This window comes from Larimichthys crocea, chromosome VII, assembly GCF_000972845.2.
Source record: "Larimichthys crocea isolate SSNF chromosome VII, L_crocea_2.0, whole genome shotgun sequence".
Classification (NCBI taxonomy): domain Eukaryota; kingdom Metazoa; phylum Chordata; class Actinopteri; family Sciaenidae; genus Larimichthys; species Larimichthys crocea.
Genome location: NC_040017.1, coordinates 9,012,157 through 9,029,370, shown reverse-complemented (window position 1 = coordinate 9,029,370; position 17,214 = coordinate 9,012,157). Strand labels below are relative to the sequence as shown.

At 42.1% G+C, this 17,214-nt stretch overlaps 1 protein-coding gene across 2 annotated transcripts in view; it reads left to right on the top strand.

The window, feature by feature from the left end:
• hip1 (huntingtin interacting protein 1) overlaps positions 1-17,214 on the top strand; it is a 55,126-nt gene that overhangs the window by 24,728 nt on the left and 13,184 nt on the right. For both annotated transcript variants that reach the window (XM_010737421.3, XM_019268286.2), the window contains exons 2-14: positions 6,440-6,503; positions 7,451-7,593; positions 7,727-7,783; positions 9,217-9,297; positions 10,851-10,927; positions 12,119-12,180; positions 13,188-13,328; positions 14,410-14,467; positions 14,570-14,645; positions 15,828-15,971; positions 16,496-16,593; positions 16,686-16,758; positions 16,844-17,027. In XM_010737421.3, coding sequence (XP_010735723.2) covers positions 6,440-6,503; positions 7,451-7,593; positions 7,727-7,783; positions 9,217-9,297; positions 10,851-10,927; positions 12,119-12,180; positions 13,188-13,328; positions 14,410-14,467; positions 14,570-14,645; positions 15,828-15,971; positions 16,496-16,593; positions 16,686-16,758; positions 16,844-17,027 — 1,258 coding nt within the window. The remainder of the gene's footprint in view (positions 1-6,439; positions 6,504-7,450; positions 7,594-7,726; positions 7,784-9,216; positions 9,298-10,850; positions 10,928-12,118; positions 12,181-13,187; positions 13,329-14,409; positions 14,468-14,569; positions 14,646-15,827; positions 15,972-16,495; positions 16,594-16,685; positions 16,759-16,843; positions 17,028-17,214) is intronic.

Sequence of the window (17,214 nt, the reverse complement as noted above, 5' to 3'; positions counted from 1 at the left end):
TGAAACACCAAGAAGCAAACCTTCAAAAAGGAACAAATCCACTCTCCAAATCACACTCCGACACTCTCGGCCACCACTCAGACTCAGGGAGAGAGAGAGAGAGAGAGAGAGAGAGAGAGAGAGAGAGAGAGAGAGAGAGTTTTCAATAAAGGGAGATGTGACTACATCTTCAGCCAATACCGTGCCTGACTAGGCATAATCCTGAAAGAGAGAGAAAGAGAGAGAGTGAGAGTGAGAGAGGGAGTGGGAGTCCCCTTGCAGTCTAATCCTATGGCAGCATAACTAAGGGATGACCTGAGCCAGCCCTAACTATAAGCTTTATCAAAAAGGAAAGTCTTAAGTCTACTCTTAAAAGCGTTGACCATGTCTGCCTCCCAAACCCAGAATGGTAGTTTGTTCCACAGAAGGGGAGCTTGATAGCTGAAAGCACTGGCTCCCAATCTACTTTTGGAAACTATAGGAACCACAAGGAACCCAGCATCCTGAGAGCGCAGTGTTGCCGCCCTCCTCCGTGATGTCACATTCAGCCACTCATGTTCATTTGTACTAAGATCTCTGGACAAAGTGTGAAATGTGTTTGTTGTCTGTTGACAGATGGAGTCAGATATGACCGTGAAGCACACTTAAGAGCGATTGCTTGTCCTTGTCCACAGTTTGGTTTGGTGTGACTTCGATAATCATCACTTGTATTATCATCGTCCACATCAGTACAAATGCTTGGCAGAAGGCCATCTCAGGACGTATAGAGTCATTAAGCAGAGCACTGGATTCACAGTCTGTAGGTTTAAATGTTTACTTAGGCTGTCGATGGAGTTTGGTGATTGTTTGCATGTAAACCTTGAAATACAGTTCATATATAGCTCCTAAGGATCAAACTAGGACTTCGGATAACTGTTTATTTTAAAACTCCTTTATTATTGGACTTCGGATAACTGTTTATTTTAAAACTCCTTTATTATTATTCTCTTAAATTATCATTTAGTAAGTGAGATGTCAGAATACACAAGACAAAATTTGGACTCTAAATACAGACAAGGACATTAAAAGATTGCTGATTTCATTGTTTTAATTTTTATTTAAAATCAAATTTGTAGCTCCACGGATACAGCAAATCAGAAAAACTGAAGCTCAGGGAAGGAAACTGTAAAACTAAAGTGCAGAACCTAACCCTTAAATACTTCTGAACATCAAACTCCTCATATGTCATACATACTTTATGAGTAAATACTGAGTGTGCAGAGTCTTAAGGAGGGAGACAAAATCCAGTCAGAAATGATGATCTGATGAATCTGTCATGGGTGCTCCCAGCTCCTGGCCTAAATGACTGGGATCAGATAATCATAATAATGTAACGAAGATTACTTACTCCACTCCCATACTAAATCATCGGGGTCACACAAGGATACCTCCTCCGCCTTCACTGAGAATCCAGTGAGAACAAGTGTTTCTGGATTTCCTCTGCAGCCTTTCATTTGGCTCTGGTGAGGTTTTCCACAGTCATTTTCTCATGATTGAACGATACTGGCTGAGGGTTCACCTCATCATTAATTTTGACATTAAATGTGCCACAGCGGAGATTAAAATAACCAAGAGCGCTGCCCTTGTCTCTCCTACCATCACGGAGTAAACGTGACCGACGCTGATGTATCTCCAGGACTAACGCGGAAATCAAATTGCTGAGCCGTGCGTTAGTCACATGCTCTCGCGAATCAGAGAAAGGGTGGGGAAATGAGTCAGTGGGCGAGGGTTGTTTCATTTAGCAGGCAGAAGATGCTTCCTCTCTCTGGGCTGTGTTTACTGGCCCTTCAGTGGACACAGCCGGGCTATGATCAACATATCAATGCCCTGATTTCTACAGAAGTGGCTGATTGAGCCAGGCCTGACTTAACATGCTTTCAACACTGTATCAATAACACTTTGTTCAACAGCGAAGCGACGTTTCTGTAGATACCAAGATGCAAAAGGGAGTTTTGTGTTCGGCTGGCTTGTAATTGATTAAATCCTTGTTATAAGTGATGGTGAGGGAAGGATGAAAGGAAGGCACGAGGGAGGATGTTCAGCTGAGGTCGCCCCCCCTGTGGACGCGGTGATGTAGACTTCTGTCCGCATTAACCGATGTAAGGAAGTCTCCCCCGGGGCTGACCGTTGCTCTTTATCCTCATAATCACTTGCTTCTCACCTCTGATTTAATTTCTCATCGTTGCGCTCTGTCAGCCAGTCTCTGCGTGGCCGCACTGCGAGGATCTAATAGGCCACTGATGCATCTATGCCAGCAGCCATTGCCAGGAGTCCCAGGCAGCTGGCACTCTCATTCAACCCAAACACAAAGTACAAAGTCTCACTGTGGGCTAATTGGGTCATCCTCGTGTGGGAACTAGTTGCACTGGGAGTTTTTCAATCATCCCTTGATTTTTTGTGTGTGAGTGACAGAGAGAAAAAAGGGGAAGCAAAACGAGTTGAAATGACACAACGCTATGGTGAAATCTCTCTTTTTGTGACCTGAATGTGACATATAACATCAAGAAAACTAAAAACATTTGAGTTAAAGCTGATGTCATGTTTACTGTATGGCCGTCATCCAGATGACAGCACATGATAATGTCATATTTGTTGTCTTGACAGATTAAAAAGCTGGGCAGAGACGGGAAATGGCACAAAAGCCACTTCCCTCTTTCTGCTAATGTAAGCCAGATGTAGTCAGAGTCTAAACAAAATGTTTCGGCTATACGCTGTATTTGATTTTGGAAATATTACCTCTCTGATTTCTTAGTACTGCCTTTGCACTGAAAAGGCTCTGGCTAGCTTCACATGTTAAATGATGGAAAAGAGACTAATATGATGCATATTCACCAATGACCGTATAAAAAATGGTCAGCGGTATCTGTGGCGTCACCCACAGGCCCTGTTGAAGCTCAAAGTCTGTCATGTTGGCTGTACTGTCTCTTCCAATTCAATTAAAAATCAGCAGACGTAGATCATGGGTGGACCTGAGGCAGGTTGAATGACGCCTGGGTGCTCAAACAAGCCATCTGTAACAGCACCTACCTGTCAATCAAAGCATCCATGCTGTTAATTGTACTTAACTTTAAGTAATTAGACAGTCAAAGTGATCAAAGCCAATTAAATGTAAGTAACTGCACCATGCTAAATGTAGGACTCATTTTAACTTTAACATTTTGATAGTCTTCATCGCATGGTACCACGAGCTTCAGGAAAGTGGAGCTTGAGTGAAGTCTGAAATTCAGCTTAATACTTCATGTTTACCTCAGGTAAACACAAGCAAAACTATCACACCCCAAAATACACAAAAATCCTAAAAGCCACTAAATCCTACACACTGCTCCTTTTTAAAGTAAGAAAAAGACCACAACACCAGAAAGTCACATTATGTAATAAAGCGTATGTTGAGTATTAAGCTGTTGTTTTGCATGCTCTTACAGCTATGACGGTGCGATAAGACAGTAAATAACTGCAAGTCGATCATTCCCAGCTCATCGCTGTCCAGAGATTTTATTTATAGTTTATATGCAAACAGGAAGTGTAACTTCTCACAAAGCACATGCTCAAACTTAACTCGTCCCCTTGTGGTCTCGATCAAGTTAACAGATCGTAGTCTGGACAGGACAGTGTGAGCCCCGCTCTGTTTGACCTTTTAAAGCACTCACACACACACACACACACACACACACACACACACACACACACACAGCGTCTTGGCTCAGGTTGTTGCTGCTGATGCAACAGGACAGGTGTTGAACTTGTTGCTCATGTTTAATCAACACTTAATGACCAGAGTAGAAGCGTGGACAGCCATCATCGTTATGACGCAGATTGGTGTCTTCCCGTCACCGGCAGGATTACGAGCAGATCGCAGACGATGTGGAATTTAAAGTCAGAGATGTGGAAGCTGCAGCCAGCTCGACATTCCTCCTCCGGCTCCTGTCCTCACTTTGCTTCAGCGACGCACTCCTGTGACTTGATCTGAATCTCGCTCGTAAATTAGATTTTTGTGAACACAAAGCTCGTGTTTGCCAACTTGCTGGAGCGTGGTGATGATACGTCAGTCGGATTACACAGTTGTGGCATGTGGAGGATGCAGTCTATTGTCTGCTGTTGTTTAGACAAGACAGGGGCAGTTTAGGTTTTGTTTCGAGCCGTGTATTTGAAGGGATTGTAGTTATATATAAAATATTATCTGGACTGAGTTTCCAGACATGTTAGGTTCAAATCAGTCTGTGTCATCTGGTTGTTTGTTTGCGGATGCAGAAGATGAAAATCACTTTAGCAGAGTGTGTTGGACTTCCATGTGACATCGATAGCAGCCAGTGCTCCCAAGTTCTTCCTCCTCTTCTCTCTTTCACTTCTGCTTCCTTCCTTCCTTCCCTCCCTACCCACCCCTCCTGGCCCACTCGTCCTCCAATGATTCCTCGCGGTGAACATCCAGTCCTGACAGCTCACATACTGGAAGAGGAGGAGCAGACTCAGGACATCTGTGGGAAGTGAGATTATGAAACAGGCCTTACCCCGTCCTCTGCTGACCCCGGCCACCACACTTTCCGTTCAAGATACCGTCCAAATGATAGCAACAAAATGCATGTTTGACTTTATGTTTGTTTTTTTTTAACTCTGGCGTATCAGACTCAGGTTTTGAGTTGAGTTTGGGTGAGATGTATGGTTTTCTTGGTTTGATTTTCCTCTCATGTGCAACACAATATGTCGGCCAGATGCTGCTCCACAACACCTTGTTTTGAAAACCATCTGAAACGGGTTAAACACTCAAACAACGTGGGCTTGGAGCTTAAAGCGGGAACATTTTGTGGGCTCGTTTTTATATTTATTTTATCATACAGCAAGTATCACTGGAGAACAAGTACAGGGTTATTATTCATGCTAGCAGCTGAAATAACCATGAAATAGATTCCTGTGAAATTCTGTACAAACTTTGACATTTCTTTGCTCCAGTACCTGCACGAAGTTGACAGTTAGTTATCGGAGGGAATACCATAAAATCAGTGATATCCATGGTTCCCGGAGGATAACTTCAAATGATTTGTTGATCCCTTAAAGAGGACCTGCATCACAATATACACACAAAGTCTGTTGACCGTTCTTTTAGGGTGGAAAAGCAAATGCTGCATGAAATCTCATAAATTGCCTCAGGTGATGTCATTTGAGTCAGCTGGGGTTGAAAACTACGAGTCTTGGCTTGGACGGTGGAGTTATGAAGAAGTGAAGTTACCAGACCACTGTAGCCCGCTCCTCATCTCAGGCTGATCTGCACCTTGGACTCGCTGCAGTCGAGGTGCATTGTGGGTTATGTAGGCGTGGGTTATATTGAGGCTAAAAGCTAACCATAATGAACAGTGTGGCTGCTGTGATTGACAGGTGGATGCTATTACAGATGGCTTGTTTGAGATCCGCCGATGATCAATGTCTTTGACGCATTTTAGATTAGCTGGGAGGCGGAAGAGGCAGGACTACAACTGATACCACTGATGTCACGCATACACTGTCCTTTCTTTATACTGTCAGTGTCTAAAACACTAAACATTATCTTAGCATTGTCATAACATCTTGTTTTATGGAGTCTGTGACTTGTAACCAACAACATTACTCGTGGCTGTTTATATCAAACACTGCTCCCAACAACAACTTTGTAATAGTCATGATGGCTGTCAAATTGTGCAAGTCAGTCTGAATCTTTAACCGTGTCTGCCTGCAGGATGCAGTCATTCCTGAACAGTGGTGACACTCTTCTGGTGTTTGTGTGAGACTTGAGTTAGACGATACTTTAATGTGAGCTGAAGCTGGAGGGGGTTCAGTTTTTAGCCCGGCCAACATTCCTCAGTAGATTTCACAGCACAGACAGATACTCCCCTGATCATTCACACGTGAGTAATTGATGGTGCTATCTCATTTAGTCCGCCTGCTCACAGACGTAATGTTAACTGCGTTTACAGACGGCTGCTTCATAAATGTGAGTGCAGTGCAGACAATATATATGATTGTCTGTATTATTTTCTGTACGTTTTATGATCCCAAATCCTGCGATTCATCCTAAAACAGGAGGTTTTCTTTATGGAAGCATAAGAAGAGAAATCACATGCATTTTTAATGCATATGTGTCCTTTGATGAGACAGGTGTTAGCCTGTGTAGCTCTCCTCAAAAGCTGAGAGGAGCTCAGGCCTCTCAGCACCTGCCTTGAATACCAACTCTGCAGAAAATGGGTCAGTCACCCTGCACTAAAAACTGCGCTGCCTCCTGTTCCCCAGGTGGTTAGGAAAGGAAGAGGCAGCTTCCTGAAAGGTGGAAGGGTGTCAGTTTTTGAAAAAATGAAACATTTTTTATGTTTTATCTGTAAGCGTTGTGAAAAAAGCTGCGGGATGATTTGTCTTTTCCTTTTTCTCACCTTTGCGCTTCCTTCCTTCTTCTTCACAGGCTGTCAGCATCAATAAGGCCATCAACACACAGGAGGTTGCTGTCAAAGAGAAGCATGCCAGGAATATCCTCATATTGTCTGTGTTTGTGTGTGTGTGTGCACGTGCGAGGAGAAGTGTGTTTTTCCTGATTCCCATCTGTGTGTGTGTGTGTGGAGGCGTTTCTCCATGGCGGGAGGGTTATGTTTAGTGTAACCTCATCTTCTACACATGGTCCTGCTGCAAAACTAATGTGTGAAACAAAACACAAGGCTACACAGATATTTATTTTATTATATATTTTACATGATATATTTCATCAAACACTATTTTATTATATATTTTACATGATATATTTCATCAAACACATGAAAAAAATGAAGGAGACGGGGAAGTAAACAGTAGGTATATCTGGTTCTCATTATTTTTTTTGTTTTTAACTTTTCAAAAAGGAGATTTAGCGAATGATTTGTATTTATTTTGAATATGAAAAAACTACCCTTTGCAGTGCAAACACTGACTTCACTTTCCGAGCTGTCAACATTGTAAGACTTCACTTATGTTTGTCATCTTGCACAAACAGAAACAGCAATGTTTGGCTACATGGGGACCTGAAAGACCAATAAAAAATAGCTTGAACTGATTCTAAAAATAATGAGTTTGTAGGGTTACCAAGGGGTGGAAAATTTCTGAGAAATGTACCGAAACTTTCCATGGGAATTTATAGGAACTAACTAGAAATTGGCGGTTGCATGAAATAATGAAAAATTGCATGAAATCTGGTTGTTTTAGTCAAAATTATGCTAAAATATATTTTCCCCAACTATATTTAAGTTCCCTGTTAATGGTCAGCCTTGACGTTAAGCGAACCGTAAAGATTGGATGAATTGTTATGCTAGAGCGACAACAAATAGGTTGTCCCATGAGAGTGTGTGAAAGACAGAAAGAAAACAAGATAATAAAATGTATTTAGTCATGAGCCAGATGAATGTTGCACCAAAAATGTCCAGTGATCCTTGACTATCCTCGTCACCCTGCATCTTGGGGACCCATCATGAGAAAGGCGCACACACTTTCTGGGCAGCGGTCAACCGGCTTCCTCTCTCCAGCAACGCGGTGCTCTGCTGGAAGTTCTGCCACGTCTTCCACAAGCTGCTGCGAGACGGCCATCCAAACGTACGTAACCATTCCCACTCACGCGTCTAATACCTCATCTACGTTTAGTTAATTATAACTGATGAGTTCTGTTTTATTAACTCTCTCTCTATCTCTCTCTTGTTCCCCCTCCTCTCTGTGTCTGCTGCTGCAGGTGATAAAGGACTCCATGAGGAACAAAGCTGATTTAACCGATATGAGCAGGATGTGGGTAAGGACACACTGATTATTACATAATTGTGGTCATATCACAGCACACAGTTATCTTATCTTATGTAATAGTCCTCTGCAGGTGACTGTGTTTTCAATATGAAAAGATTAAACATGGATGAATGAATTTTATTTCTATGATTAACTGGCTTTCTCAATACCAGCACACCCATTCACTGTCCATGTCGCTCAGCCAGTACTCACAGGTTGAAAGTATCAAAGTTTAGTCCATGAATCCACCTGGTTAGTCTTAGTTTCAGTGACACTTCAGGCTGTCTGTGGAGGGTCCGATCGTCTGTTTGGTGGCTGCTGAGTGACATCGGGTTGCGTTTTTTTTCCTGGCGGGTGTGCCTCCTAAATGAATAGTAAACCTGCATTTTCACTGTCTGAATGCGCACTAGGAGCTGCATGCATCGCCCACTGTTGCAGATACCAATCCTTTTTCTTGCCGTGTAAACAAAGCCTAATCGACATTCAGAAAGAGACGTGTTAGTAGTTTTGTTTATTAGCACTATAGTACAGCCACCAACTGTGTCTCCTCATTATGGTGATCGGATTACACGATTGTTTGTGGTCAGCCTGCTGCCGGCCTGTCGGAGCGACAGACGTTGCAACCTGTGATGGACAAAATCTCGTGATTTTCAAAACATGGCCAGCCAACAGGCGGTAATATTACATAAGCCAGTCTGCGAGCTTCTCTGTGAGCAATCTCATCTCGTTTTTTGAGGGTGCCGGCGCTACAAATGTAAAGTCATTGTAGAAAGTCTCAACTCTGCGTTGATCTAAGTGAGCAGTGTCCTCACATCATTGACAAAGACACCCGTGGTGAAATCTATGAGGTTTGTTGTGTAAGCCTGTATGAGCTGCACTCCCATCAGTCAAGCTTCAGTTATGTCTTAAGCAACATTGGGTCGGGCAGAGACGCCGCTGCGCTCTGTATTCCTGGATTTGTTGTTTTATTACTCAGTTTTTTGCTGATGTCACCAGTCAGGAGGAGGATGCAGGAAGTTTGGTCCCTCTGACTGGGTCAGTGGCCCCTTTCCTTTTTGTGTCATCAGCACCCGCACACTCAGGCTCAAGGAAAAAGGAAGTGAGAAGCAATTGGCCAACCCTATTCAACTTTGTCCACACCGTTGGACGAGGGATATTTTCACACAGAGAGTGAACTGAGCTGAACCTGCTCCGTATTTATCGTGTTTTTCAGTGGGGATTTTTTTTTTGTGGCCGCTGTGGTGGAGTTTAGCCCCGCAGTATGAAAATGGCCTGCTGCTCACGTTTTTTCATGTGTATTATACGCTGCCTTCAGCCAAAGAGCCACAACGAATTTCCTCCAAACACCAAAATGATTTGCTTAAAACCAGCAAAAGTCAGGAGGAAGGGGGGAAAATTATTTTCAACGTTTTGATCACCTCTCTCTGTTTTCTGCCCCTTCAGGGTCACCTGAGTGAAGGCTACGGGAAGCTGTGCAGCATCTACCTCAAACTGCTCATCACCAAAATGGAGTTTCACATCAAAGTGAGTCGGCCTGGCCTATAAAAACCAGTACCAGCCTCCCTCATCGCTCATTATCTTTGTCTCAGACTCTCCTTTTAGTGCAAGCGTGTCTCTGCGGGAGGTGGGTGGAGGAGGGGGTCTTCATAGAAAATTCTGGCTTTCACACTAATGGCCTCTCAAGAACCCGTAATGTAGTGTTTTTATGAGAGCGGCCCGGGACACAAAGAAGCAGATGCTATCACAGGAAGATGTGGTTTAGCAGTCGCTCTGCTGAATGCTAATTCCTACTCAAGGGTGAGGGCAGTCTTTGTTGGAGGTTTTCCAGGACGTAACTTGAGAATCAAAGGAGTAATGTGACATTGTGGCAGAAAAAAAATACAACTTTTATTTCACCTCTCTGTGCCCTGTATTTGCTAAATTTGTTGCTTATGCATCAGCAGGTACGCCGTTCTATAAGCTTCTTAAGCGTCTTTAAAAGAAAGCGCTGAGCTCACGGAAGAGGAAATACAAATTGTCTTATCACACATGAGAGAAAGAAAGGTCGTTTAATCAACAATCAGCTCAAGTAAACACAGACTTGTATTAACTTTAACGGAATGAGATGATGTGTGAGATATTCTTTGCTCAGACGAGGAAATGCCACTAAACTTAATTCGATATTTGGCCTTTTAGCCTTCCAGACAGACGGCAGAGAAACAGGAGCAGATTTTATTGCTGCATGTTTTATGTAAATCTAGCGTAGCATGCAGCTGATCGACCGGCTGTCTGATTCAGAGCCAGAGTTTTGTTTTGATTGGCCTCGACTAGTGAGACAAAAAAATCTAAGAATGCACATGAGCAAAGTCCAAACGTTTACCTGAGAGATTCAAAGGCTTTCATTCAAAGACTCCTTTTACTCTAATCAATATTTCTGAATTTGTGAAATTATGTACTTTAATGTGATGGAACCACAGAGAACTATAAATATCTACAGAACTTTATAGCAACTTGTACAGTCCTCTATGAACGACCGAAAAAAAAACATGAAGCACTTAAAACCTTTAGCAAACACCAAACACTGTTTTCCCTATGCAAGACATTATTTGTGCAAAATCCCACTCATTTATTCTTATGGTGTGTATATATAGTATATTATTGTATAACATAGTATATATAGTATTATATGTAGTGTACATATGAAGCAGGTTATGAATAAAAAGAGTCTTAAATGCTGTATAGAGCCAAAACTATTTTTCAATTAATCGACAAAATTCTACAGGAGTTGGAGGAGACCAAAATCAGAGCTACAAAAAGAGTGAATATTTATATATACGTATTGCCCGTTTAAGTAAAAATAGCAGAGATTCATCAATACAATAAAAGTAAAGTAAAAGAGTAATGGAGTATAAGTATGGAACAGAATAAAAGTAAATCTAAATATACCAACCAGGCTGTGTGGGAAAATAAGCATATTTGTTATTGGCTGAAGTTTTCTAAGCGTGTTAATGGTTATAAACATCACACACATATAAACTTGTCGTCCCAGTTTAAATCCCGTTAACTCCTGTCGCCGTCATCGTCTTCTTCTCTTCCAGAACCCTCGTTTCCCCGGCAACCTGCAGATGTCAAACAGACAGCTTGACGAGGCGGGAGAGAACGACGTTAACAACTTGTGAGTGTTTTGTTTGGTTTGTTTTTGTGGTATGTTGTTGAATTGTGCTGTTTTTAAAAAAATATTTTGTTTAATGAGTTTCAGTGTCTCAAACTCTGTTTACTAATTAAGTTACTTTAATCACGATGCACATGAAGAAGCCACAAGAACGTATTCATCGTGATCATATTAGAGTAATCAAGAGGTGTTGAGTGACAGGAAATGTAGGGAGAGAGAGATGGGTAAAGAGCCACAGGTCGGATTCGAACCCTGGTTTTCCACGGCAAGGACTAAGCCTTCACACATGGGGCGGCTGCTCTACCAACTGAGCTAAACACCACCCCAAGAAGTGTTTTTTGAGACTACAAATACATACATTACACACCCACTTAACTTTCACCAATACAACAAAACAACAACAACATCTGTCCGGAATACACATGATGAAGCCTGACAATCAAAGCGTATTCTTCACACTGTCATAAAATCACAAGGCTTAGACAAAGCATTCATAAAAAAGGAAAGGTTTCATTTCAGTGTATTCATCAGTGGTTCTCCCTCAAAGCACTTTAGTTCTGGTGCTGGTACTATTAACCAGCTTGTCACTCCTTCAAAACAAGCTAATGTCCACTAGCATGCAGATTGTTAAAATGTTTAGAGGCCTGAAGAGGTCAAAGAATCCCATGATTCACAAACCAAACATTCAACCCCCCTCAGATTTATTCCCATATTAGGATCCCCTGTACTGTACAGTCACAGGTGTGCATTGCTTTAGGTATTTTCACTCCTGCTTTGATCATGACTCAACCAATGCAGAATGCATGAATGAAGTGATCCGGTATTTGAGTAATGAGGAAAAAAAAAACAGGAAAACACTCATCTGCAACTGGGAAACCACGAGACGGAAGTTTTTCCTTGAGAAGTGCTTACTCATGGTGGAAATTATTGGATCTGTGTGAATAATATTATAGAGAGTACAGTCTAGACCTGCTCTGTATGAAGTCCTGAGATAACTTCTGCTGTGATTTGGCTCTATATAAAAAAAATTGTACTAAATTTTCTGGTACTTTTTCACCGAGCAGGTGGATTCAGTTTGAAGCATCAATGGTCTTGTCATGTGCGAAAGACATAAAGCTGCCTCTCTCTCTCTGTTTAACACAGATCTGTGTGTGTTGGTCACCTCTCTTCCTGTATCTCCCCTCTTTGTTTTAGCTTCCAGCTGACAGTCGAGATGTTTGACTACCTGGAGTGCGAGCTCAACCTCTTCCTGGGCGGTAAGCTGCTCTGATCTGACTTAAAGCTCTGTTGCATGAGCGTGAAGTAACACACAAACATGACATCACATTTTGGCAGACAGGAAGACACTGTCTGACAGAAATAGACGCTGTAGACTACATCTACAGCATCATCAGAGACAACACAGACACAACACCTCATCTGACACAACACAGTTGGTGGTTACAAAGTGCACTGTAGCCTTGTTGTTGTCTGGGTGAGTCATCCTAATGTCTCTTAAAGTATGGAACAGGGATAAAAATAGCCGGCTGGGATGTGACGAGGAGCTCAGGAGAAATGCTGGAAAACGCATGAATGGACAGGAGGAAATTACACTCTTGTCTTCCCCTCTTTGTCAAGAATCAGAGATATCTAGTAGAAACACATCACTACATAAGCATCCAGGACAAAATGAGATATTTAAAAAAAAAATCCACAGCACTGAGGGTCTGTGTTACCTCACGGCCAAATCTCAAAGCCCTTGTCAGCTTTCCCCTTCTGGTCTGGTGTATTTTAAAAGCATCACGTCACCCATGGGGTAAAGAGGCCAGGCCTGAGGTGTGTGTATGTGTGTGTGTATGTGTGTGTGTGTGTTTGTGTGTTTTCTAGCTGTAGCAGGAAACCACACCTCTGCAGTGCACAGAGGCTCTCTGGGCCTGGATTTGGGAGCGACGTGAACAGGGGTGGCAGGCAAATGAAAGAGGGGCATGAATGATGGAGGCAGAGAGGGAGTCAGACAATCCTGTTAGTGTTCAGGTCGCTGCTTCCTCTCTGCTTCTTTTTTTTTTTCAGTAAGCAAGAGTGAGCTGTGTGTTGCTTTTGGTTAATTTCAGAGCAACTTGATTGATTCATGAAAAATTCATGCCTGTTTCTGTGTGTGTGTGCATGAATAATCTCTGATGTGTGTGTGGTGACTCCCGCTGTGTTACGATACCTGATGGGTACATATTGATTTTGCGAATACATCGCATTGATTGGGTTATGTGTTTCTCTGTCCTCTTTCCAGTATTCAGCTCTCTAGACATGTCTCGATCGGTGTCTGTGACGGCGGCAGGCCAGTGTCGCCTGGCCCCCCTCATCCAAGTCATCCTGGACTGCAGCCACCTGTATGACTACACAGTCAAGCTGCTGTTTAAGCTGCACTCATGTGAGTGACACACACCTCTGTTGGTCAAATAGCACAACTGCAGGCTCAGTAGAAAGAGTGCAGATTTTGTGTTGTGATTAGAAAAAACCTTGAAAAACTCCCAATATAATAATTCACTTTTAACACAGGGCAGTTAGTCGTTGTTCTTTATTTAAAGCTAAAAATCAGCGGTCATCAGTTGCTATCCATCACAACTTCCCAAAATGATCTCTTTACATTGCTCCTTTTATCTGACCAACAGTCTGAAACTAAAAATATTTTATTTACCATCATCTGTGATAAAAAAACAAGAAGCAAAGCCTCATACCTGAGAAGTTTGGACCAGCAAAGACTGATGAAGAAGAAATAATAATCAAAATAGTTGCTGGTTATTTTTTTTCTGATCAACTAATCGTTGCAGCTCCAGTCAGTTGTTGTATTACAAAAAATATAACTTCATTCGTCGATGATGCAGCACTATATATCAATAAAATCATACTAATACGAAAACTAAACTGGAACTAAACAATGTAATTATATAATCCACTCAGAGTAGGGCATTACACGGAGAAAGGCAGACTGTCTGAACACGACAAGTCTGGACCGCTTAACAATTTAGTTTACTGAGTAATTTAAACATGAGAAAATGTATCGCTGAATGCCACAAATCCTCTAGAATCACTCGTCTCAGTCATTGGCAAGAGATCCATTGATCGGTGAGGAGCTGTTAGCCAGAGTCTGGCTTCACTTTAAGCTCTTAAACATCCTGCGGTTCAGAAATAAAGTGTGTGAAACCTTAAAATGGGTGAAGCTTCACTTCAAAGATTCACAGATGACATGCTCCTCTCAGAGTTAAAGATTTTTTTTAGCCTCTTTGGGCTCCTGAAACCGTTCAAAGCCTCGCTTGATAAACTCAAAAACACATTCAGGTCAGTTTCAAAAAGTCTTTTCTCATTTTCGGAAACTTGATACACTCGTGCATAAAATCCCATCATCCACGTGTGCACTGAGACATTATTTCGATACACATTATACACAGAGTACCTGGATAGTTTTTGGTGTCTGAGTGCCGACATGTTTGTGATTTGTGTGTGCTTTGCAGGCCTTCCAGCAGACACTCTCCAGGGCCACAGAGATCGCTTCCAAGAACAGTTTAAGAAGTACGACACACAGCCGGTCATGTTTTCCCTGTACTCACTGACTGAGTGTGACCTCAAGGACTGAGCTCTGTATTTCTGATTTTCCTGTCGTCTCTGTTTCAGGTTAAAGAGTCTGTTCTATCGCTCCAGTAACTTGCAGTATTTCAAGAGGCTGATTCAGATCCCACAGCTGCCTGAGGTAATGGCCGTCCTCACTAAGACATTTTAACCACACCTGACCGACGATGGTTGTTTCTGTTTTCCAGTTAGTTCATTCATCTTTTAGTCCTTTGTTTATATCTTGAAATATCTTATTACATCTTTTTTTTTTTTATCTTATCCTTCTACATTTTACTGATATGTTATGGCGGTAGCAGTTAATATACTGTCTGTATTGATGGCCAAAATATTAGAAACACTTTTAATATAATGCAAGTTTAACACTACTGCAAACTACAACCTCAGTAGTAAACATACTATACCTTTTCGACTGTGTCAACAAAAACTGAAACATTATACACGTTTAATTTATGTCAGAGTTGTTATGTTTGATCACATTGAATTGTATGAGTGTACCTAATAAAGTGGTCGGCCTGTGTATACACTGCTATGTGTGATATAAATGGAAATGAGAAGAGAGAAATGTATGCTGCCGCCACAGTGTGTATTTTCAGCTCTCACTCTGTCCTAAATTTGCATACATCTATTTGAGGGTCTAACCCATATCATCACTGACATGAAATGACTGAGCAAGGACAAAAACTTCAGCATTTCATTCAGTGTTTTGGAGTGCATCTTTTCCTTTATTTGGAATCCAGTATTATCGTTGTTTGTTCATACAAATGTTACAAAAGCAAAGAGCAAACAAGGGGTGTTTCTTTTTTATCACAAAAATAATAAGACATTTTAAGAAGAGAAAAAAAAGTTACCAAAAGTTAAACAAAATGTTCAGGGACGATTTACAGTTTCTACTTTTCCTAAATTTCCTCAAATTTAGTTTTCTGCAGTCTCACAGAGGTGATTCAAAGATTTCATAATGATATCATACCATTCTTCTATAGACAGGCTGAAGTTTGCTTTTAATGTCGTCATCTTTGCTGTTTCATCGCATCATACTGTGCTAAACCTTGATCTGACAAGTTGCTGTGGGCACAAAAATTTTGACAAAAGGTGAATAATTATCTCCCTTTCATGTTGACTTTGAGCCTTGCACTCACTCACATGTTAAATGTAGGAAGCGGATTGATTTTTCATTTTTGTGATTTAAATCTGAGTGAAAACACATTTTGGACACTGGACACCAGCTGCATTTTGCACATCCTTCCCTTAAAATATTAAAGAATAATAGAGAGATTAAACTTCTGCTTTGTCCTTCTTGCAGAACCCTCCTAACTTCCTCCGCGCGTCGGCTCTGTCGGAGCACATCAGTCCCGTGGTCGTGATCCCCGCCGAGTCGTCGTCTCCAGAGTCGGAGCATGTGGTGGAGACAGACGACCTGGTGGACACAGACGTCCCCGTGCTGCCGGTAACTAAACAAGACAAGTATCCCTGAATGGCGCCTCCTGAAATGCAGTTTGTCTGGTAGATGATTGGCTTTCCGGCTCACATGTTGTAGTCAGCGACCAAAAATGTCAGAGGGATGTTGTGTTTGTGGGAGTAGACGAGAGGGAACAGATGCAAAACTAAAGGAGATAAAACAGGAAATAACCTGCCAGCAGTGAAGATATTAATAGACTCCCCTGCGATAACACATGTTTCTTGGTAAGACTACTCCAAACATCTGGTTTATATATTCATTATTCATACTGGCACATCATGGTGTTAATTATATCGACTGTCACATAGCTGGCTGTTCAAGCTGAACTTGGACAAAAAAAGGCATATTTGTCAGATTGAAAAAATGTGAGATAATGAGGTAATTAATGGCATTTTTGGAGCCACAATCCAGCTGCAAAACAGGTGGAGGTGTTGGATCAAGACATGAAAGTATGGAGGTGGATCGCGTGTACAAACTTGAATAGTTAATGCGTGTTTCTTTTAAACTTTCAGGCTGCTTTGGAGACCAAGTTTGACAACCTATTTGGCACCTCGGCACCGATAGACCCCTTCAACTTCAACAGTCAGAATGGCATGAGAAAGGACGACAAGTAAGACCAGCAAGACAGACATGCATCTAGCGGATTGTGTCTGACAGTTTTCTGATTTTACTTTTAATCCATACTTTGTCTGTACCCATCAGAGATCGTCTGATTGAACAGCTGACGCGGGAAATCCAGGCCCTCAAAGAAGAGCTGGAGTCGTTCAGACTTGAGGTGAAGCGTCTCACACACAAACTGTAAAGAGAAAAAAAATGAATCAGCTGTTCACCAACTCTCTTTTTCTGCTTTGTCACGTCAGAGTGGCCGCTTGTGTCAGGCGCTGAGGGGGCGTGTCAGCGAGCTGGAGGCCGAGCTTGCAGAGCAGAGCCACCTGAGGCTGCAGGCTGCCGGGGAGAGCGAGTTCCTGAAGGCGGAGCTGGACGACCTGCGGAGGGTCAGAGAGGACACGGAGAAGGAGCAGCGGAGCCTGACGGAGATAGAGAGTGAGGCTGGACCTTAATGCACATCTGTCATTTCTTGGTCACAATTATCACATTATTATTTCCAATTGTTGGAGCTTTTTGTTTATTCTTAGAAATAAATAACAAATATTTTAGGCTGCTCCACAATAGATTCTGTGTCTCACTTAGAGCACATTCAGACAGGATCCGGCGCTGCCGGCAGGTTTTC